We start from the raw sequence: 22,923 nt of genomic DNA, 5'->3' as shown, positions 1-22,923 counted from the left end.
ATTGTCATTAATTTCCATTTCTCCATTTGGCATTTCTAAATATTTTATCCTGATGTCTTTATTGATTTCTTTATTTTTCAAGTTAGCAAGGGTTTTTTTAATAGTTGTTAAATCAGCTGATTTAAATGTTTATCTCTACAGGCCAGAATTCTATGCTTTAATTGCCTGTGAATGTGGTCTTTGTGTCTAATTTGCACCTCACTTCTGACTATTTAATTAGGACAATTATAAAAAAGTCAATGGATTGTACCAGGGCCAAACTTGTAGATGCTCATCACAGAGTGCAATCATGTCTTTCAATTTTCCATCAAATAACTCATTCTACATCCTTTTGAAAACACTTCACTGACACATTAGTTTTACCATTTATTACCCCTCTCTACATTCTTAAAAACAAACAAACAAATAAATAAATCAGGAAATATTTCTGTGCTTAACCACACATTGAGGAGTTATATTTCTCAAGAAACAGCTTTGTCCCTTGTAACTCAACTGCTACAGCAGCTCCTTTCCCTGGAAAGTCATAGGAAGAAAATATGTGTGGAGTCCTGATGGAATGAGAATGGCCTGGGAGAAGAGCAGGATCTTAAATTTCTTACTGCATCATCATGAGACCAGTCAATTGCCTGCTGAGCATCCATGATCTGCTGCTTGTCAGCGGAGATTACTCTTTGGGAACCATTCAGGTGCTGGAGGAAAGTTACTCCCTCTAAGGACTGAATACTCTAGGGTCTCAGACACGGGATCTGGGTTAACAGAAAGCACTGCAAGTTCAGGCTCAGTCCACATATCTTTTGTCTCCCAGGGCTGCTCCACCACTGCTACCACTGTTCAGACTTTCGCTGTTCCATAGTAAGTATATGAAGATTTGACAATTTCTTTAAACGCTGAGTAAAGGACTCTCCATGCTTAAAAACTCTAGAAATACCAGGATAGAATGTCAGCATTCTCTTTTTTTTTCCAGCCTAGATCGCCTCTCTCTAAAGAGAGGCATTTTGTCATAGATAAATTGATAAAAGCCCGGAACATCATTGCATGACACACTCACCTTCCTGTTGCAAAGCCAAGCGTGTGAGTTAATTTTTGCCAGCTTCTTGCCATGAGACTGACAACTTAAGGGAATAAAAAGCAGCTACAATCAGCTTCAAAGAAGGTAGGAATTATTGTTTTGCTACAGGTGACATCATACCCACCTTATTTTGACCCTTTTAGGCCTGTTGCGTTCAATCCCGCCATAGACTGAATATTCTAAATATACTGGGAACCATTTGCTGGATGCAAAGGCAGAGCCACAACACAGAAGTTCTAGTCCAGGGTGCAGGACTGACACCCACAGCCTGCACAGCTGAACTCACCAGCTAAGTGAGGGTGAAGCTCTCTAATCGGCATTTTGAAGGATGTTGGTGCTCCACTGAGGAAAAAAATAATTGTTTATCCCTGGAAGATGAAGAGAGAGAGAAAACAGAGTGAGGATACATATTTTAGTGAAGAGAAAGTTTTGAGTCTTGGGTAGAAAGCTCTCTCAGGATGAGAACACAGGTTGTTCTCTTGAATGATTCCCCAGAGGAAGGCAGCGCCCGCTGGAGTTGTGTCAGCCTGGCTCAGTGCCCCAAGCTGCCCATTCTGCCCGGGACAGGTGGGAGCCAATGTGGTCACCCCTGCAATGTCCTGCTGTGCCCTCTGCTCTGAGAACAGTTTCAATGAGGACAGACAAGCAAGGCATTTTGGAAGCGCAGCAAACCAGGCTTTAGGACTGAATGCCAGTGCTGGCTCCTGACATGACTATCCTGGTGGAAAGAGAGAAAGAGCAAGGAGGGGCCTCTTCTCCCTGCAAGACCCTCAGCTAGCATGTACACCTCTGTGTGCCTCCAGATGGCTCATACAGGGTCCTAGAGCTTGAAGCTGGAGAAGACAACTAGATTTTATCACCACTCTTAAAATATCACCCATTTGTGCCCTTATTGGGATGGACTGAAACGTAGCATGTATGCAAGAAAATTGTCTCAGAAAAGCATTGAGACATCTTCATCAAGCACTGCAGACTCCTTATCTTACCTCAGCTGCTTGTTTAAAACCCTCACTATTAACATGTTTTGCCTAACTTCCACTCCAGATATATTTGGCTTCACCTTTTAACCATTCATCCTTTTCCACCAAAATAAAGAGCTCATTTGTCTCTGTGAAGAGTTATTCTCTGTAATCAAGACTTTCCAATCTTTGTGATAAACTAGACAGACAGTGCTTTCCAAACCTCTGTCTCCCCATTAGGTGCTTTCTGTAGTCTTTGGCCCACTTTGGGAGTTCTTCTCTGCCTCTTTCCCAGTTTTTCAGCCTCCTCAGTGGATACTAAGACCGCAGATAGCACTGTTAGTCTTGGCTCCTGCCTCCATCCCAGCATCCCCTGTTTAGCCAGTCAAGGTCTCATTAGCCTTCTGAGTTATTAGAGGACTTGAGTTTTTGTCTTCTTGTTTGGCCTCTAAATCCTTTAGAGAAAAAACAGCACTTAACTGGAGCTGCTACTATTTCTTTTTCTGTGGAGTTTAACTCTCTATTTGGCTTAAAAACAGCGGATTTGTCTGACCAAGCAACAGGTCTCATATCACTGCCTTCTCTTCATCTTTTAAACATAACATCGATTCTTGTGCAAGCTGCAGATTTTATCAGCCATGATGCAATGTAGCAGCTGCACTGCTGATGAGCAGTTTTAGGTCTAGGAACATTTAGTCTCTATACATCCCTACTAGGAACCCCCTTGTTAAATGATGATGGCTTATTGCCAAATGGTGCTCAGGGAAAGCAGTTCTTCATTTTTGTTTCCTATGTGCTTTATTAAACCTACATAATGCTAATGTTATGCCCTGGAATATCAAGTCAAACACCTTAGAAAGTCTTTTATATTGCACATATATTGCATAAGTCCACACTTTATACAAGCTAACTTGAAATCTGGGGCAGTAGCAGAACGTTTGTCTACACTGCGAGCTTCACTCTCACTGTGTTCATTTGGCAGCTGGAGGCAATCTCCAGCCATAATCTCAGAGAGCCCTGCAAGTGCTTATTTACCCTGGCACCCTACCTGCCTCCTCAGCAGCACAATTAAAAAGCCAGTTCAAGAGAGAAACCCTTTCACGTCAATTCATTGAGAAAGTGATGGCTGTGTTTGAGAGAAACAAATGTAATTTGTTAATCAGCATTTTTCTGGCATTTATACAAACATTTACTCAATAATTCCCTTGTCCACACAGTCAGAGGACCTATCTGTAGGAGATTTTTATTTAGGCCTGGACAGGAGACTTGGTGATCTCCATGGAGTGTTCCCTCCTACCCAAAATCTTACACAGCACATCATCAAAGGAGACAATCTTGGCCAGGAATGAGTATCCACCACAGACAGAGATCAAGACTTCATCCCCTCCTGGCACTGCAGAGGTGTCCAGGGCAGTCCCAGCAGACTTTTCATAGTGACAGCCACCTGGAAAGATTTAATACAGTAGAAGGGAGGACAGACAATAACTGTCTGCCTGGAATACAAGGCTAGGAAACAGCAGGGGTCCATAGAAATGCTCTCAAGTAGAAGAAGCTCTCCACCAACCAGGAAAACCTGAGCATGTCCTCTGTGTTCTATGCAGAGCTCAGCAGGCTTTCATTTCAAATGCATCCTGGCCTTTGCATTTTCTAAGACAGTCTTTCTGCATTGTATTGGCTTTCCTGGATCCCAAGCTTAGGAACCCATCTCTCTCCTCGAGCTGCAAGCTCCCTATATACATCCTGCTTTGTGACTGCTTTAGGAGGGCTAGATCGCTGAAAGGTGGGTGCTACAGCACCGTGGCTTCACACTACCACCACCTTGTGAATCCAACATTCCGGAGCACTCTGCACCTGCACAGCAATGGTGGGATAGGTCTACACTGACATCTCATTGTCAAGAATTTTATGAATGATTTTCACAATCAAAATTTAAAAAAACTCAAAGCAAATACCATTTATTTAATATTTCAGTACTATTGTGACAGCCACAGGAAAGCTGATGAATATTGTCTCCTCTTGGAGTCAGGAACTCCTTAGGCAACGATACAGGTTCTCAAAAACTGCTGAACTGCCATGCTGAAACTTTAAAGAAAAAAGTGCAACCTGAGGCATAAAGAAGTCACAGAACATTCCAGTGCAAATTATTAACATCGGGGATATTTATTAGTGACTGAAAACAGGAGTGTGCAAAGCACTCGGCAGATGGCACAGCCCCCAGCCCGGCACTCGTGCAGCTGCCTCCCTGCTGCATTGGGGGCAGTGGCTGTCGTGGGGCTGGGGGAGGGCTCCTCCAGCACCCCACTGCTCTTGTGCTTCCTGGCTGTCAGCCATTGCCTTCTGATGATAAAGCAAATTTTAGGAGTCCCTTTGTTTAAAGCAAAAGGTAAGGTTGCAGAACTAACCGGCTTGCTGCAAAGTAGGTGAAGTCTACACCTAAGGCATTGCCACTGAGCTGGATGCAAGTTTTCTTCAGGTTCCTTTGAAATCTTCCTCTTTCATAGCAGAATTTCAGACTAATAGTTCTTCCTTTTTCAGCCTTTCCTGCTGCAATAAGGTCTTTTATTCCTCCACATGTGTTGGCAATGTAGCGGCTGTGAGGAGGAATGTGGTACAGGAGACTAGCAGTCTCCTTTTCCAAAGGACTTTTGGGGGACCCAGTTTGAACTGACTTTCAGAAAGAGAATGTCCAACAAAACCAATTCCTGTGCTGAGATGTTTAATGCACCCAATGTCATTAGGTATTTTTGAGAAACAGGGTCCCAGCATTTAGGAGAAGACAAGGACACAGCTCAGCTCTTCCTCCTGTGTGAGCATCGCCCCACCCAGCTCCGTGCTGACCCCCGGCCTGCGTGGCTGTGTTGAAGGATGATCCCATTGCCCCATAAGCCACATTGCTGTGGCTGTGCTGTACTGGCTGGTTACCAGCCCAGCTGTGCTGGGGTGACCTTTTTTGCCCTGCACTGTGGAAGCTGTTCCACTTTTTATAAATATCTCAAAGTTCACTGCATGAGGGGACTGCAACCAGGGCTTCCTCTCTCTGATGCAAGGAGTAGATACAGCTGCTTTGAGTTAGACTCTTTTGTCTGCCTCCACTGGCTGTTACAAAGAATGATATTTTCCTTCTCCCTTCTGCACACAGGTGGTACTTGGGTTATAGTTTCTCTGAATGCTTTATGTTGCAATTTCACCTTTGAAATATGCACCTTTTAGAAGCTACTCTAAATTCTGATTATATCTCTGTTTCTCCTGAGGAGATGAGGGAACACACTACTTGTGTCCAAATTACAGAGTTAGCTACCCAGGTGCAACACACATGCCAAGTGGGATGAATAGTGGGAAGAGGAGCTCGGCAGCAGTTCACAGCCATTGCTGTATATTTTACTCCTTGAGCTGTTAGTGTATTAAGTGGCTGCTTGCAGAGAGCAGGAATGCCCCTGGAAAAAAATGTGGGGAGGGAGCTGGAGTAGCTGTGTCACACCAGCTGGCTTGTGCCAACTCCTTAGACTCAGCACTCATTCCTGTCCATGCCAGGCTGTTGTGCCAGCAATTTGGGCACAGCTGTAGCTGCTCACATCAGGGTTGAATTTGGGTGACTGCTTGTCTTTGAATGTTTCTGATGATTGCCTACCACATTTGCTAATGATAAGTCCTCAGTGTGGGGGAATTTACAGGCATGATAAAGCAGAGAAGAAGCTTGGCTGTGGTCAGAGACAGGTGCTCCTCTCTTGGTTTCTGGTTCCCTTGGTCCTATGCAGCAAGAGGCTGATGCTGAACAGTGCTGGCAGCTCCTTCTTCCAGAGAAAGCAGAAAGAAGCTGGAGGTTCTCCAAAATACAAAACACTGGAAGGACGTTCAAAGAACCTGTGCTCGAATGGCACAGGGAAGACACTTACCCTGTGCAGAGGTACCCTCCATGGTCTGTGCCATCCAGAAGAGAAGGACAACAACAGTAGTGTCAGCTTGAAGGCATCTGTTCTCACGGGGTGAAAATGCCCTTGGCGTTAATTACAAGGGCCCTGGTATTACAGTTACACATGAGATTTATCCAATATGCATCTTTAAGAGTTTATCTTGATCCTTCATGGCTGTGATTTCCAGTTCATACTAGTTTGAGATCTGAATCTGACACCTTATCAAGTGTGCTGCATACTGATGGTTAGAAAACTTAATTTGTCCTAGAATAGCCTGGTTTTGCAAGAGGACATTGCACTAAGAGTCTTTCCTTGTATAATAATTTTGCTTTAGAAACTGATTACTCATGGTTCCTATCAGATCTGAATTGCAGATATCTGGAGGAATGTAGCACTGGGATATTTTAGATTGAAATCACTCTGCTATCTGTTCTACTACAGCTCTCTTCTAAAGTAGGCTTTATGTTATAAATTACTTTATAGATTTGTAAAGCATTACATAGAAACATTATATACCCTGTGAGTGCTTTAAAATTAATTTGTTCTTGAGCGTGTCCGTGTATGAATGAATTTGACATAAGCCTTTCAATTTTATGCTTCACTACAGAAAGTGCACACAGTACTAACTGTAAATCAACTGCCACACTTACTGAAATAACTACTCAGCTATGAAAAGAGAGTCTGCCCAATATTTAAAGAAGATTTAGATACGAAAATAATAATATGTACAAGAGAACTGCCATACTGCCTTGGGACTTTCAAATCTAAACCAGTGGGATTAGTAAGGTAACACCAATGTGAAGATCCTTCAGGTTAGGGCTGTTTGACAGAGAGACCAGGAAATTGAAGGAAGTTATTGTCTTGACCACCACATTCCTTGAGCTGAATGATTCACAAGGATTAACCAGCAGCCCTCCTATGTGCACAGGTAGACATCATATGGGCTGCATGGGCTATCACAAAAAGTGGGATTCTCAATGTTCATGATTCATGCTCAGAAGGGGTGAGCAGCATTTGGAAACAGCATTTTTCATTCTTTTATTAATTAAAAAATGCAATTTTGGATCATAATAATTCTTTATGAACTTGTGTCAAATTCAGCAATAGTGGCTCCAGCCCTCCCTTGCCTGGGAGACAGGAGCCCCCACTCCCCTCCTCCAGGGCAGCTGCTGCTCATCCATCATATTGACAGGAAGTTCTTGGGAATGTGTCTGAAACCTGTTCTTTCAGTGTGATCTAATTCGATGTAAATGGCTTCACTGGCCTTTGCCACCAAGCTAAAACCTGATGATGTGTCTCAACCAAAGGTTGTACCAGGCACAAAACTCACTCAAATACATGCTCTGCTCTGCTCAACTGCTGAGCATTTGTACAGTTGCAATGAAAAGTAAAATAGTCACAACAGGAGAGCTGGAGAACATCTTATTTCAGGTGACCTCTGACTGGAGCTAGAGAAATCTCTAGTAAAAGAAGGGCTTTGGCTCAAATCTCTGCGTGTAGCAGAGTGGGTTTTGACCTCAGTGAACGTCTTCCTTTGAACACCAGGCCAGGGAAGAATAGCTGCCATACCTTGTTCTTCCACTTTGTGATGCCAGGCTTTTTTCCTCTACTTTTATACCATGTCCCTCAAATCATGTATTTTGCTGATCTGAAATTAATTTTTTCAGAATTGCATTTCAAAAGGTTGACAGAAATCCTTTTTTTTCAGTTTCTGCTACTGAACAAAAAAATCAATGATTCTTATAGCAGCCGTGGTGAGAACCTTCAGCTCACGCTGCCATGCTGAGAGTCTAGGGAGACCCAAAACAAAAGCAGCAACCCAAAAGGGAAAGAAACTAAAAGAGACCTCACCTAACTGCTATGGATATAGGATATTGAAATTCCTGTTGACTGTAGTGGTTCAGCAAAGAAATCTTTGTCCTTTATACTACAGGAAAGTTTACTATATAAGACATACACCTCAGAAGCAAACCCAAACCTTTTGATAGGTGAAATAACTTCAGGAATGGGCTTTTAAAAATCATGCATTGATGGTAATAACATAAAGGGATGAATACTGAAGGTGCAATTGAGAAGATTAAGCCCAAACTTTGTTGCTTCTCCAAGAAAATAGTGGAAATAAGCTTCAGTTGGGAAAACACATAAGAAAAATAGTTTTTATTTTCAATAGGGTGTTAAATGCTGTGTTTTTACAATAATAGGCACAACAGGATGCTTTTAAACAGCTTAGGTAAATGAGGTTCCAGCACCCCTGCGTTGTGTGACTTAGATACAATCATTGACATGTTTTGCACACAAAAAGCTACTGAAATGAAAATATATATTTTTATTACTAATACCCTGTTCCTACTAAAAACCCCAAAATGCTTTTTATATGGGCAAGTATTAATATAACTACTAGTTCTTCTAGTATAAAACTAATATTTACACTACTATTAATAGCTGCCTGCATAAAATTTGTTGTTGGGTTTTTAGGTGTTTCTTTTCTCAAAAGTCAATGAGGAAAACTTTTCTCCAAATGTTTTTGTTAAAAAATATGACAGAACTACTTCTCAGCTCAGCCTTGCTATTAGCTCTCCCCAGGATGCTCTGGGTTCTGGGCAGGTTCTCAGAGCCTCATTGCCCAGTGCTTTGCTGACAGCAGTGCACTGCAGAAACCAAGTCAGGGTTCTCTACTTCTCTTGCTCACCCCTTTCCTGGTCAGCATGTGAGAAGGAGAAAAATGTCTTCTCCTCCTCCTTGCAGGCTCCAGCAATGAAGGTGGGTCTGGCTCTAGAGTCCAGGTCTCCATCCAGCAAAGCTTTTAAGCACACAAGTAATCCATCCCCATTTAGAAAAGTGCAAATGTAGCTACATTTTGCCAAGCAAGACCTGGGAGCACACGCCAACTAAGGGACTTTGGTGAGTGCTTTGGTGAGCAGGGATGGGCAGCTGGGAGGGGACCATGAAAAAGCAACAGCGAAAAGGAGCAGGGAAGGCAGCTGCAGTGGTATTGGAGTAGTGGGAGCAAGGAGAGCTGAGTCAGGCCATGACACAGAAAAGGTCACTCCAATTTCAGTGCCTTTGTTGACTCTGGTGTCACCTTTTCCAAGTCACTTCACTGTGCCATTAGAGTTTGTAACAGCAACCTCTTTGACAATACCCTTCTGAGATTTACACAAAAAAAGGGCACATTGTGAAAGCCAAGTGTTAAGCAAGGACATCTTTCGTGAAATTACCTGGTTTCAGAGGTAATTTCCATCATCTCTCTAGAACTTGCTTGAAGTTCTTGATTCTGATCTTGGGGACACATCTGTGACCTCACATCTTCCATTGCTTCACACTTTTTTAAGGATCCTATTAGGTCAGGCACAAGGGAAGAGACACGAGTCAGGGCAAAATGCTCAGACTAATTCTCCAAACACCACGGGCAGATTTAAGAGCAGCCCAGTGAAGGTAACTCACAGCCCATCTGTTTGTGGAATGCTATGAATGTGGGAAAAGAGCAGCTTTCAGGCAAGTTCATTTCAAGAATGGAAACAAGTGAGCGTCTGGGAAGGAGGGTGAGATTTTGGTTGATGGGAGAAAAAAATTAAGACAGTAATTAGACAGCCAGACCAACTGGAGGAGCCCCTTTTCAAGAGGCTCTTGGTGCTGCCTGGGGCCAAATCCTGGCTCAGCTCAAGAGCAGGGCACAAATCCAGATGTTCATGTTGTCCCAAATTACATGCTCAGAGTACTCCCCAATATGCCATGACTTCCTCTTACCTTTGGTACGTGGGCTGTTAATTTACTGGAACGTTTGAAGCACAGGATGAAAATGTCTCTGATGATCTCAAATTGGAAGCCCTTCTTCGATGAAATGTTTCATAGGAAATTTTCTTTTTGGAGAAGTACATACCAAAAAAGTGCTAAAGACTGTATTGTTCAAGACAAGTGTAAGAGTTGCTGTCACCTAAAATAAGCAGCTAGTGCACTTTGATGTACAGCAGAAACTTTTTGGATGTTACAAAAATAGCCCCTTGTATTAGTCTGGCAGGTCCAGCTCCCCCAGAGGTGCACAAAGCCTTAGCACAAGCAAAGCTTTCTGATGCCTTGCTGAGTCACTACATCATCAGCTCCTGACAGAAAGCCACCTTCTAAATGTGCCCAGTATGCTTCACTAATTGCTGCGATGTATAAAATATGGCATGTGATGATGATACAGGTTACAGAGGCTGGACAGTGATGTTTAATTATAAGCTACAAAATCTCAGCATCATAAAGATTGTTTCTGTTAGTGATCTGACAAGGCTTCTTATATCTTACTGCAAGATGTCTGTGGCTTTAACTCATCGAGCACTTTAATTTTCCCTCAAGAATAGGAGAATTTCATCTTAAGAAACAAATTTAAAAGATATTTTTTACACTAAATATGCTTAACCTAAAGCTTTCTCCCTATTATTTCATAAACGCCTTGCGACTATAGAGGCTCAGCTACCTTAGTAAAGATGAATTGCATGTGACCCTGGGAATACAGCCATTGCATTAGTTATTCTTCCTTTCCATTGTGTTCGGCTTTTTGTAAATAATCTGAGTGTTTAATCAATGGAGACTAATTAAGAAGAAAGAACATGCTTTACTGTAATATTAAAACCTGTTCATTACCATAGGCAAGATGTCATCAATATTTGTAGCTGAAAATTACTACTTGCGATATACATCATGCAGAATTTTACTGTAACCATTAAAAAAAGCTGAAAGAATACTTTATTACTGGGTACAAACAGCCCTATTCAGATTTAAAACTATGTAACCAAATGCATAATTCATCAATGTATATGATATTTTGGAAGAAAGGCATTATAATGAACTTGATTATTTCGAGGATCCCAAAAGACAGAAAAATCTCTTTAAACTACCTCCAGAGCAAGTCTGCTCTATGTATCTAAATAAGACCAGTCAAATGCTAGTATCAGTTATTTCTCTGCAAATATCAACTTTCTTTATTTTCTTTAACAGATTTCCCTAAAAGTCACAGTGGTAACAAAACAGTTACCACTGCCCCAAACAGTTGATTTATATGCCAAATAGCATGGTGGAGTAAATGCCACTTAGGACCAGTTCTATCAACTTTGTTCATACAAACAATCACATTGATTTAAATAGAATCAATCAAGTCAGCAGGATTCAGTCAGGCAACGTCTACATTAGCAATAGGAGCAGCACTGCAGGAGGAAACAGCTTGTGCTGGGGGCCCGGAATCCGTGCCAGTGGCACGGTGGGGAGATGATGTTATTCCAGCCAAGCTCCTGCTTGGCCCCGCAGTTGCCCATTAGCAGCTGGAACAAGCACAGTAACTGGGAAATTCACTTCAGAAACATTCTCCCAATCCCAGCTGAAACAAGGATGTGGGCACATCCCCAGATGGCCACAAAGCCTGCCAGTATCTCACATGCATCATCATGGTTTAGCAGAGAAAAGACAGGGGATCAGTCTTTGCAGTTCACCACCAGGAGCTGGGTCATTCCCATGGCTGGACTTGCTCAGGAGACAGACGTGCTATATATTCTTAAACTGCTTAGAAACCTATATTGTGTGTGTATTTTGAGGTACAGACTGATGCAGAAAGAAAGGCTAAGTGAAAGGGACATCCCTCAATGAAAGATGCCAAGGAGGAACTCAAGGAAGGACAAAAGTTTTACCTCCAGTCAAAGGAAAACATTGTTCATTAACAAGTTAAGTGCCAGAAATAATTCCTACTGTGGCTACATGAGACTTATGTATGTGTGGAGGGGAAACAGTCATTGAATTAACTAAGAGGATGGCAGAAGAGGCTCCAGCGGAGAGGAGATGTTGCCCAGGACAACAAACCTGTGCAGATCCCCCAGGACACGAGCCATGAGATGGACTCTCCTTACATATGTTTTATGTTAACTGGGTGATAACCAAGCCTTCATCTCCATGGGTATGGTGAACTTTAACCAAGGCCCTTGGGACAGGAAAAAGTGCCCAAATTCCTCTGAGTCTTCTCAATGGCATTCCAGGGAAGGGAAGGGACTGCACATCCCATGTCCTTAGGTGGCCACACAGACTGTGTGCGCTGCAGGGCTGGGCAGGCAGGGACATCCGTGGGTGATCCCAGGGAATGCTCAAGTGTCTGGGGAAAGGGAGAGCATGAGGTGCGTGGGAGCCTTCCTCACTGCTTGAATGAAGAATTGGTTTTCCAAGGATATTTCCCAAGTGTATCCAATTGGTGTAATGCTTCTGAATTGTAATGGCTGCCACCTAATCTGCACAAAACAGCATCAGTTCCACTTAACCAGGATGTGCCGGAGGAGGCAGGGAGCCAAGCATGATTACATCGCTACAAATTCCTGATCGTTTGCTCTCACAGTGCAGAAGGATCAAAATAAAATAGGAATATAGGAAAATTTTATCACTATTACTTGCTTAATAAGCTACTTTACCTCATTTTTTCTCAGCATTATAAATGAGACAGCTGCCTTGCTTTGTATCTCAGTACTCATCCAGTGCATCCTTTAGCATCTCTATTTGTTCTATTTTTCATTGCTGAAATAATGGTAGAGATAAGCCAATGAAGGCACTCCAGTACCAGTGTACAAACAGTCACAGCTTCCAAGAAAGACAGAAATCAAATTCTTTTTTCAAAAAATAGTACATACACACATACACAGATTTTTTTTTTCCTTACTGCCTACTGTGAATCTTCAGAAAAGTCAATATATTGATTATTTTCAGCAGGGACATGACAATCACATAATCAATGCATTTAGATATTTCCAGCTACTGTATGTAATTTCTCTGCTGTATTTTGCAGTTCTTCTACATTAGGCCCAGCTAGAAAATACAGCTCTGGTGGTAGTTTGGCTCTTTCTGATTTATATGTTAAACCCACAGTAAAGTCCTTAAATTCTTTTCAAAACAGTTTTCAAGTGATAGTGGAACCATTGGTCTGTGTTCTTAGTTAAGAAATTACTGTTTTGAAATAGCGTCTCAAATTCTATCTATTTTAGTATCTCCTTTTAGGCTTCCCTTGAATATCAGAAGTTTAGGGCAATTGATTACTCTGCCACTCTCTCAGGAGATAATTGTTTCCTCCATCTTGTTACGGATTTTTAGCTGTTTAGTAGTGTAATGTGTAGATGTGAAAAATACTTTTTTTCTTGATACAAATCCTCTAGCTTTCAGATGACTTAGTATCTGTCTTATCAGACATGAAAGGTTTATGCACTGTGCAAAGTACTGTAAATTCACAATAAATTACAGGAGTAATTACAGATGACTGTAGATACTTCGAGAGCCAAAGTACTGTTAGGCTCCCCTGGTCTTTCTCAAGGTAGCATGGGCACAAGATCGCACCAGAGAAGGCTTCTGTGGGTGCATAATTAAAAGCACAGTGCACGTCTAACCTTAAATTCTAAGCCAATAGGAAAGTTTGTGCATAAAAGGATTTGGTAGGCTGGGTCTTTCAAATGGTACCTGTGATTCTGGAAGTATAATCAAAAATTAAGAGCAATGTATCAACAAGCTCTTAATGTATCATTTTTATTTTATCACTGTAATTTCTCACCTAGAAGAAACACTTCTGCAGATCCGTCCATATTGAGATAACTGATACAGTTTTATCTTTGGTCTAATTCATTGTAATGATTTGTAGGTGTTTGGGTTTTAATTTTGCATTTTTATTCAAATATTTTTGAAGTAGCCTGATTAACATAGTGTTTAAAATTGCTCACTGATCAAAAGATATTACTGCGTGTTTTGATTCTGACATGCAAAAAAATGCATCTTACCAACACCAAACTTCTTCACCTGTTTATGTGTTTATTTATATTCTGTCACTATTTCCTTCTCTGTTAATCCCAGTTGTTTTCATCTACCTCCTTAATAGTCCATTGAATCACTTATCTGGCTTTCAGAAAGTTCCCTGCCTGGATAAGTTGAGACAGAAGCCTGAACCATTCACACTCTGCACACTACAGCCAATAATGAGACTGTTTACAAATTGTGCAAGATCTCACTTGATTATACCTTAACTGTTCTGTTTTTCCCTCCCTACCTCACAGATGATGGAAATGCTTAAAACAAGTTAAGGTAGTATGACACAGACTAACGTAAGTGTGAGCATGGCATCCAGGGGACAAGCTGTGAAATGTTTGCGTGCTTCTGCCAAAATGCGTTGCATGGCTTTCTGCTGTTGTCTCGTGTTTCTGATGTTAGGCAGCATGTTCAGCAACATGTAAGCGTTTCATTTGATATTTATATTCCAGCTTAGCTTTGGTTTTGTGTAGTCTAAATATTCTGCCTTTTTCGGTAGCTTGTGGCAGCTGCTAGTGGCAAATCTGCAAGCTGTGTATGTCGTTCCTAAGTGACCTCCCGAAGTACCTGCTAGGATCAGGACCCCACTGGATCTGGCTGTTTAGAAATCCACGGTACAAATGCTGAAGTGTGCAGTTCAAATGGGTCAGGAGCAGAATCGACCCTTCTGTGCTTGCCAGGGGAAAGCAGCCACTCCTGGTTTGCCTTCTCTGGAAGTCAAGCCTGCTCCTGGTGCAGCTGGCTGATGAGGACGGCTCTGCTACCACCAATGCTTTGTGACTCCTCTGTTGTCAAACTCTTGCTTCATGTGGCAGATGACACATTGGAATTACGAATGTTGTTTTCACAGTCTCTGTTAAAAAAAGACTACTATGGGCAAATATGATGTTTTCCTGTGTTTATATAGTTCTTTTAATCTTAGTGTATGTAAAGCTTATGAAGGTGAGACCAACCACAGCAGCTTGAAATGTACTTACCCACATGAGTCTTGTGGTGCTGCCTGGTATGGAGAAGCAGAATTCAGTTGTTCCCTTCCTGAGTTTCTTTTCTCACAGGATTTTCACTCATATTTTAAGCATGCTGGTGGGTTTTATTTTTTTCATAAGGCTGGTCAAATATTGACCAGGTTGCCCAGCAAGATAGTGTCATCTCCATCCTTGGAGATCCTCAGAACTTGACTGGACATGACCCTGAGTAACCTGCTCTGTTTGGATCTTCTTTGAGAAGGCAGTTGGAATACGTGACCTTCAGAAGTCCCTTCCTACTTAGAGCTGTCAATGATTCTACGGTTTCATGACTGTACAGGTGGGGAGCAGAGTGAAACCACCAAAATAACTTTAGTTATGCTGTAAGCCTTCATTCAAAACCAGATCACCAGAGATCAGTGTTCTGGTGACTGACTGGTCCACTCTCCTGGATAATAAAATGGAGCTTGTTGAATGCTGGTTATTATTCTCAGTATACCCAGTTCAACCACTTGCAACTGAGCTTACACAGATAGATATTTGTTGTTTTCTTATTATGCAACAAAAATACTTATTGAATAGCATGGGTTGTGTGAGATCAAGATGACTTATCAGAAACACTTCTACTTTTGAATTACTGGAGCTATGCCAGCTGACACTGCCAGCTGTCTACATGATGTTTTTATAGCTCTTCTCAAGTTTCCCGTGTAAGATCCCTACCTCTGTTCCTAAGACATTAATGATTAGACTGTCAGAGCTGAGAAAATCCACCTACTGAACAAGGTCACCTTCGCTGTTCTCAGTAACAAAGGAAAACACCAGGCTAACGAGGCTCAGGAAGTCCTAATTAACGTCAATGGCAAACTCAAAGCCAGGGAAAAATAAGGCTGGCAAAATAATTCTCTCTAGAGCTAAGATTTTTTTTTTTAAACCATTTTAAAAGAAGCCTGGAAGCTGTATTTTCAAATATGGTTAGTGCTGGGGATGGGTTGCAGAAAAGAAAGAGAATCAATAAGGGGTTGTGTTTTCCCTGCCTCCTTCTCCTCAGTGAGTTCCTGCCAGCAGTCAGAGCTCTGAGACTCAGCTGAGGCCCTGAGGCAGGAGTGCTGTGCATCTCTGTTCACACCTGCCAAAAAGTCACAATGCTCCTTCTTCAGCTTGGTTCCCCAAGAAATGTGTCTCCTCAGGGATGCTGGAGCAATAACATACACAGAGCTGGGCCACCCCACAACCTCCCACCTCCTCCCCTTGTTGCCAGAAGACCCATCTCCTCTCATCCTGCACAGCAAAAAAACAATGGCCAATATCTACTCACAGTTGTTGGGTGAATGGATGTCCACAGACCATTTTTTATTGAAGACAACTCACAGATCTGTCTCTAGCACCACTTAAGGATCCTGACTTCGTCTTTGAGTCTTGTGAAATAGCCCATCTTCCCAAAGTACCCTATTAAGCATTTTTGCTCCCATTTTCTTCCCCTAAACTAGTCTTAGTTCAAAATTCAGATTCCCTGAATTGGGCTAATCCCCTTGATTGCCACCTCCCTCCTCTCAATTCTCTGACCCCCAGTACAGGCTTGATGCAACCAGCTGTCTCTCAGTTACCGTATCTGGCAGAGAGCTGCTAAGTCCTGCAACATTTCTGCCTATTCATTTGTATAATCTGGGGTTCTCATGCTGATGTCCTTACTCAGCCATCTCTGGTTTCTGTGTAAGCCCAGCGCTGCTGGAAGAAGCTTGGTTTCCCCACTGATTTCCTTCTATGCCAAGGATGTCTCCAACGCAGTTCTCTTATTTTATAAGTGTGAGGGAGCAGTCCATAAATGAGAGTGGTTTTGGTTTCCAGTGCCCATATGCAGGTAATAGCACCTGCAACCATGTTTTGAATTCCAGAAAGAAATATTCAAATCAGATATGATGAACAACATTCCCACAGCCTTTTCAGCTGTGGGGAGAGCGAACAGAGGAAACAATTCCCTAAGGGTGCTGTGACTTTCCAGTGTTGTAAAGCCCTAGGGATATATTATTCAGCACCATCAGAAGTGACTCTGGTGCAATTAGCCTACCTTGGGACAAGAAGTGGTCCACGTGACCTCCTGAAGTTTCCTCCTGCCTGTTTTAGTATGATTCTCTTATTTTAATGACGATAAAAGCCTCAGCCAAAAAACGTAATCACGGTTCTAAACTGTGTGCACATATAAACAGTTGACACCAGGACACAAATACACTGGTAGGAGTGGACAGACCTCAAGAACTGCTGCAGACTGCGGAATGTCGTCATCTCCCTCTTGTGCACACACACACAAGGGTGTAACTGCACTGCACACTGCTTCTGCCTCTTAGCATGACAACAGGCCAGTGTTACACACTCAGCCAACACCAGCAGCACCCACAGGGCCATTGTGGCCCCCTGGATCATGGTTCCATGTGTTCCTCCACAGGCCCTCTTGTCTCATCTGCCTTCCTCCTTGAGCCTCAGAGCCTCCATCCTTCACCAAATCCTGCAACACAGTTACCTTTGCCAGTTACATCATTCCAAGCAAATGACAGGAATAGTTTTTCTAAAGACCTACAGTGCAGTTTTATTCCCCACATGAAGGTTAAATCCTCAGAAAATTACTCACAGAATGCCATCATTGATCTAAACGGTCTCCTACAATTTCATTCACTCTTCAGCCACATACGTTTTTGACCATGTCAGATTAGGATACTGGTTTCTTGCCCTGGTGGCTTGTCTCTGAAGTCTCAGTTACCATGACACCCTCTGTGCTTCCCAAGCAGGCACAGAGCTCCTCACACTGATGCTGGGTGGCCTTGAATATGTCCACTCTGCTACTGCTTGCTGCTTCATCTGCCCCACAAGAGCATTAAGCAAAAGTCAGTGCTCTCTGAAACGGTCACTGTCTGGCTCACTTGCCTACTGTTGAGTTGCCTCTGTTCCCTGTGTTCAGATATTCTGTGCACCACAGAGCTAGGGCATGCCTTCATCAGGACATTTCTTGTCTCATGTCCTAATCCCTGGCTGTCCTTTGCTGCTAGATACTTATGCTAGTCTCTGTCATCTCTGCAGGGTCTTCTGTCCTGACAGTTCCATTTGACCCGTCCCTTGCTCAAACTGCTGTTGCAGTGCTATCTCTGGGGCTCTGGGAGCCATCTGTAACAAAAAAGGTAACACACCACTCCTTCCTCTGCCCCCACCTGTTGTTATCAGCCGTGTGCTGATTCTCTCCAGCATTGCCAACTTCGAGCTCAAAGTCATATTATGCAGGGAGTAAACAGGAGTCTCTGTGTTTATCACTGGAATAGTGTGCAGGCACAGCTTTCCCTTCCCTGAGGCTGATGTTGCCCACAACCCAAAAGAATGGTGCTTTTTAACTTTGAGCAGAAGCACACTCACTCATTCATTGTTGGAAGTGTGGTTATAACTCAAGGAAGGAGTGCACTCCTGGGCAGCATCCCTACCCCATCCACCATATTATTATGGCTCCAAGGGATGTGAAGGAGCTTTACGCAAATGGGGACTTGAGACTGAGCCCAGCAAAGCACACTGTTTCCTGGAAGTGCATAAGCAGCCCTAATGAATTCAGCAGGATGATCCATGGACTGAGAGGTGTGCTCTTATCTAAGTGCTTTTCTGGCTGAGGGCCACAGACCAACTTGCTCCTGAGAGCTCATGGGACAGCTGGGAAAGCAAAGTCTGCCCAGTGGAATATCAATGCCTCTCTTGCCCAAAGACTATCCAACTTCCTGATGTGTGGAAATTGCAGGGTCTTTATCAAAGACATTGAAAAGCTCAGCAGACCTCAAGCTTCCTGCCTTCAACAGAGCACAGTTTTAATCCTTCATTAGGACTGGCCAGCCTTTCTGCATCATGTGTCCCCAAAATGCCAACATTTCCCTATGACCAACAGCCACCAGATAGACCATGAAGATCTGAAGCAGGACAAAGATCATGGGGTTGTTCATAGGCAAGACCAGGGTTCATCTCCTGTAGTTGCTATGAAAGACAATTTGGCTGGGCTTATGCTGGTATCTGCAACCCCAAATCCTGCCCCACCACAGAGATTCAGTGTCAGGTGGATGCTGTTAGTACCATGGGAACCACCGTTCTTGGAAACCGTAGATGAACTACTCATCAAACATAGCCAAAGGATCAGAAATTATCCAGTATTAAGGGTTGGATTTGCTGTATATTGTATGCTTTTTTCATAGTGGCAGCGTGGGATGTCCCTTCTCTGCATCCAGACCACACAAGGAATATAACAGGCAGAAACCCAGACAGACCAGTAGCCTCTAACAACCTGGCAATACACTAAACTGGCAAGTTATTGTACATGAGTTGAGCTAGAGCAGGCTGATGCTCTTGCGCACACTGCCTTACCTATCTTCCTGGTGAACAGCTATTTTGGATTTCCCAGTCATTCAACATACTCATCTGTAAGAAAATTTTCTTGTTTCTTAAAATACAGTCCCCTTTTGTAGTCCTATTGACAATTATGCTAGCACCATGAGACCTCAAGTACTCATCTTCTCAATCACAGCATTTTCAGCAGAAAATGATCCTCTGAAATTCAGACTAGAGACAAAAAAGACTCTATACTGTTGCCCATGGAACCAGGTTTTTTCTCATTACAGATTTCTGTTTTTATCAAAATGTGCACTGAAAAATATATCTCTTGCTCTAGAAACCCATCTTCAACAGACTTGAAGTGGTATAAAGGGCAATTAATAGGTTAGTCTTATCTTTAATCTCTGTGGCACAATTACAAACATTGCAAAATGCAAGGATATTCCCCTGCTGACAAATCTGATCTGGCATTAATTTTGGTCCTCACTAGAGAGGCAAGTGGGGTGAAAGGCCAAGAGAGCATATACCTTTGCAACTCCTTTTGTCAGCCAGCAAAAATAAAAAGGTGTTTTTTCATTTTGGCACTGGCTTGGGACACCCAAAGCACCACTATCTGGATGCCAAGGAAAAGCAGAAAAAAAGCAATATCGCTGAAATGAAGACATAGAGCTGTCTTCAGTCTATTATATATTAAGGGGAGGGCAGTCATTCTCTAGAATGCCTGAAGCCAGTTCTGAAGGCAGAGCTCGTATATTCTCAGAGGTGTTGAGCTCAGATCAGCTTTGAGGGGGAGAAAATATTGCATCGATCCAGTTCATGCCAGAGGAGATCTCAAGAAGTAAATCAAAGGACACTAGGGACAAATCTTTGATAGAAGCATATCAAAACTTTGTTTAATTTGTTTGCACTGTTGTTCTAAAGCATACTCACCGGAGACAATATGATCTACAAATGGAGTATGTTACTAAATCAGGACACAACTTACTGGAAGGATGAGTAATGATTTCATCCAAGTCATTACATCTTCCTATCAATAGCATATCTCTGTGGGGAACATGCTCACCTCCAGCTGAATATCGTATAATCCCTGTAGGAGGGACTTCAGGTGCCTGACTCAGGGACACAACACACCAAACTTTCCAAGAAACAGTGGGGCAGATGGTCCCTTGTTGAGATCAGATGTGCATAGATATGTACGTTTAGTGGTATGTTCAATATCCAGCTCATAATCTCCTCAGTTTGTAAAACTTGCTTCTGCTAGGGCATGTGGAAAAGGGCCACTTGTTAGGACAGCAGAGAAAGGGGGTGGTTATGCTGGATACAGGCATGATCATAGACACTGCAACCTCTGAGTGTGACACACACCCGTGGGATCGCTGTGCGATGCAGATTGGAACAATTAAGCAGGTGGTTCTGCACATGTACACCTCCATCCTGCTAAACTTTCAGAACAAATATCTAAAATCCTCAAATGCTGCCCAGGCAGCTTCTCTGAACAGAGCAGGAATAATGTGTTAATGCTTGGACTCAATGATCTTAGGGGTGTTTTCCAACCTTAATGGTTCTGCGATTCTAAGAGTACACGTACATGGGGGGCTGCACTGGGTTAAATATCAGAGTCACAGAATCACAGAATGGGTAAGATTGGGAGGGACCACAGTGGGTCATCTGGTCGAACCTCCCTGCCCAAGCTCTAGCTACAGCTGAGCCCTTATCTTACTTCACATGCCTACCCTGTTTGACTGTAGTTGGTAAACCTATTAGCTTCTGTATCCAGGCAGCACACACTCCCAGTGCTATTTTCAACATTATCACCATCTTTTCTCTTCTCTCCAGACTGATGCTGTCATTTAATCCTGCTGACATTCCCTCAAGAGCATCCTACTATTAAAAAATTATCTATTACTATTTGTTCCCAAAGTAGAGCCATAATAGCTTCATCCTCAGTTTTCAAGACCTTCTCTGTTCTGGCTCTCTTGATGCTCACCTTGTCTTCCCTCAAAATGTCACAACTAAAATCAATCCCTAGCTTCAATTCCTTAACAAACCACTCTGAATTCTTTCACTGCTTCACCTTCAGCCTCTTTGTCAGGTTTGTGGTCCAACCTCTCAGAAGTTTCTCAAAATGAAACTGCTTCTATGGCTTTTCCTGCTTTTCTCCTCCTTTCTTCTGAGATGACTCATTTCCTTTTCCTCTTCATGGCGCCTCCTTCTCCCAAGCCTCCTGCAACACAAAACCTCCTCCCCAAGTGCCACCACAGCAAAATTCAAATCATACCAGTTTCCAAGTTTTCCATAGGTTTGAGACATTCTCGGAAAATCAGTCTTGTCTGTGCTATTTTCAAATCATCCTTTGATCTCCCACCTACAATTCCTGCCTCTGGTGTTGAGGTGTTGCCTTCAATGAGACACGAGCAATAGTACTCTTGTAGTCCTCTGCACAAGCACAGTATGGGCAGCTGGAGGAGGAATCAATGCCATGCTCCTGCACAAGTTAGCCTTGCTTGAGCTTATCTCAAAATAAACCAGAGTCAGTCTTCATCTGCCACTTGTTTTTGTAGCACGGGATCTACAGCCCATCCTGAGTTGAAAACATCCTTTCTGTGGAGCAGATACAGCTGCTGCATATTTCCTGCCTCCATTGTGTTATTACAAATGGAGAGTATTTTAAATGCCTGTGAAAGACCTGGCATTACATTAAAGTTATACTGAGGAAAAGTTCCCTTTGGAAAGGAATCTATAATTGAGATTTGGATAGGGAAGGTGTCTGGATATGTCTACATCCGGATTTATTTTTTTCTTCCCCAGTGGAAAAATAAAGGGATGTGACACTAGGACCATGAGATACTGTCTGAATAGAGTCTCTCGAGCACAGGGCACACTACCTGCCATCATTCACCTCTACCTTGTGTATGGTGCTCAGGCTGAGACTTAAAAATACTTACCATATCCAAGCAGATATTTCAGCTCTCTGATTTACAGTAAATTATTTGCCTGACAGGAGCCGCCTCTGAAGCAGTTCGTAATTAATACATCCATTTTCATATTCCTTAAAGACATTCATAACAGATTAGAAAGATCAGAGATGCCACAAAGATTTCTAAATAACAAGAATTAGCTGTGATTAAATATATCACTGTAGAGTGACAAATAGACTTGTCAATTATATATCAAAGTTAATAAACAAAAAAAGGGGTACTGATGATATAAGAAAGCATATACAAGAGTAATTCATTCAAGCCTGCAAACCAGGGTGCTTTTCCAGGTAGCTGGCTATTTTTGGGTGCCCTGCATTAGACGTAAACTTTTAAGTTTTTAGAGCCTGGATATTCGCGTGGGTTTTCTGTTGGTTTGGTGGGGTTTTTTAAGATGAAGATGCTGCAAAAATTGCATCCAAAATTAGAGGGCTTGAAAGAGCTAAATCCATTTGGCCAAAGTCACCCATAATGGACATCATACCCTGCAGCTGATTGTCAAGTCAGTTGTAATAGGTTTTTAATAATGTTGCAAAATATGTGCAAGTCATAACTTAACTGAATTCCTTGTAATTCTATGACTAATTAATTGTAACTTGTAGAAAATATTATGATGCTCCACTCACATGCTTAGAATTTAATTAATTTGTAGGTTACATGCCCCTAATAGTAAATGTTTTTCCATTATCTTGGTCCAGAGCCTTGTAACTGTGCACAGCTTTTCATCGGCTTTAAAGGCAACTCTGTCACTGACAGTGGTAAAGTTTACTGAGCTCTACAAAAACTGTCTGCTTCACATAACCTTTGATGAGCATGTTGTACAAAAGGCATCAGGCAGTATTTATAGGCTGCCCATGTGAGGGAAAGCACAGGTAATGCTCAGACTGCGTTGTAAAA

The 22,923-nt window shown here is 42.5% G+C and overlaps 1 protein-coding gene across 3 annotated transcripts in view; it reads left to right on the top strand.

Moving 5' to 3' along the window:
• Positions 1–22,923, top strand: part of LHFPL3 (LHFPL tetraspan subfamily member 3) — a 240,280-nt gene that overhangs the window by 187,164 nt on the left and 30,193 nt on the right. The window contains exon 3 of one of the 3 annotated variants that reach the window (XM_042018391.1): positions 13,988–14,015. The exons of 1 other annotated variant lie outside the window; for it this stretch is intronic. In XM_042018391.1, the coding sequence (XP_041874325.1) occupies positions 13,988–14,004 (17 nt within the window). In that variant the 3' untranslated portion in view covers positions 14,005–14,015. Of the gene's footprint in view, positions 1–13,987; positions 14,036–22,923 lie in introns of all 3 variants that reach the window. One more of the 3 variants, XM_042018390.1, reaches the window with a different exon arrangement.

This window comes from Corvus kubaryi, unplaced genomic scaffold, assembly GCF_017639235.1.
Source record: "Corvus kubaryi isolate FWS band 111438036 unplaced genomic scaffold, C.kubaryi_AGA036_p1.0 137, whole genome shotgun sequence".
NCBI lineage: Eukaryota > Metazoa > Chordata > Aves > Passeriformes > Corvidae > Corvus > Corvus kubaryi.
The sequence above is the reverse complement of the archived record's forward strand: the minus strand, read 5'-3'. Positions and strand labels throughout refer to the sequence as shown.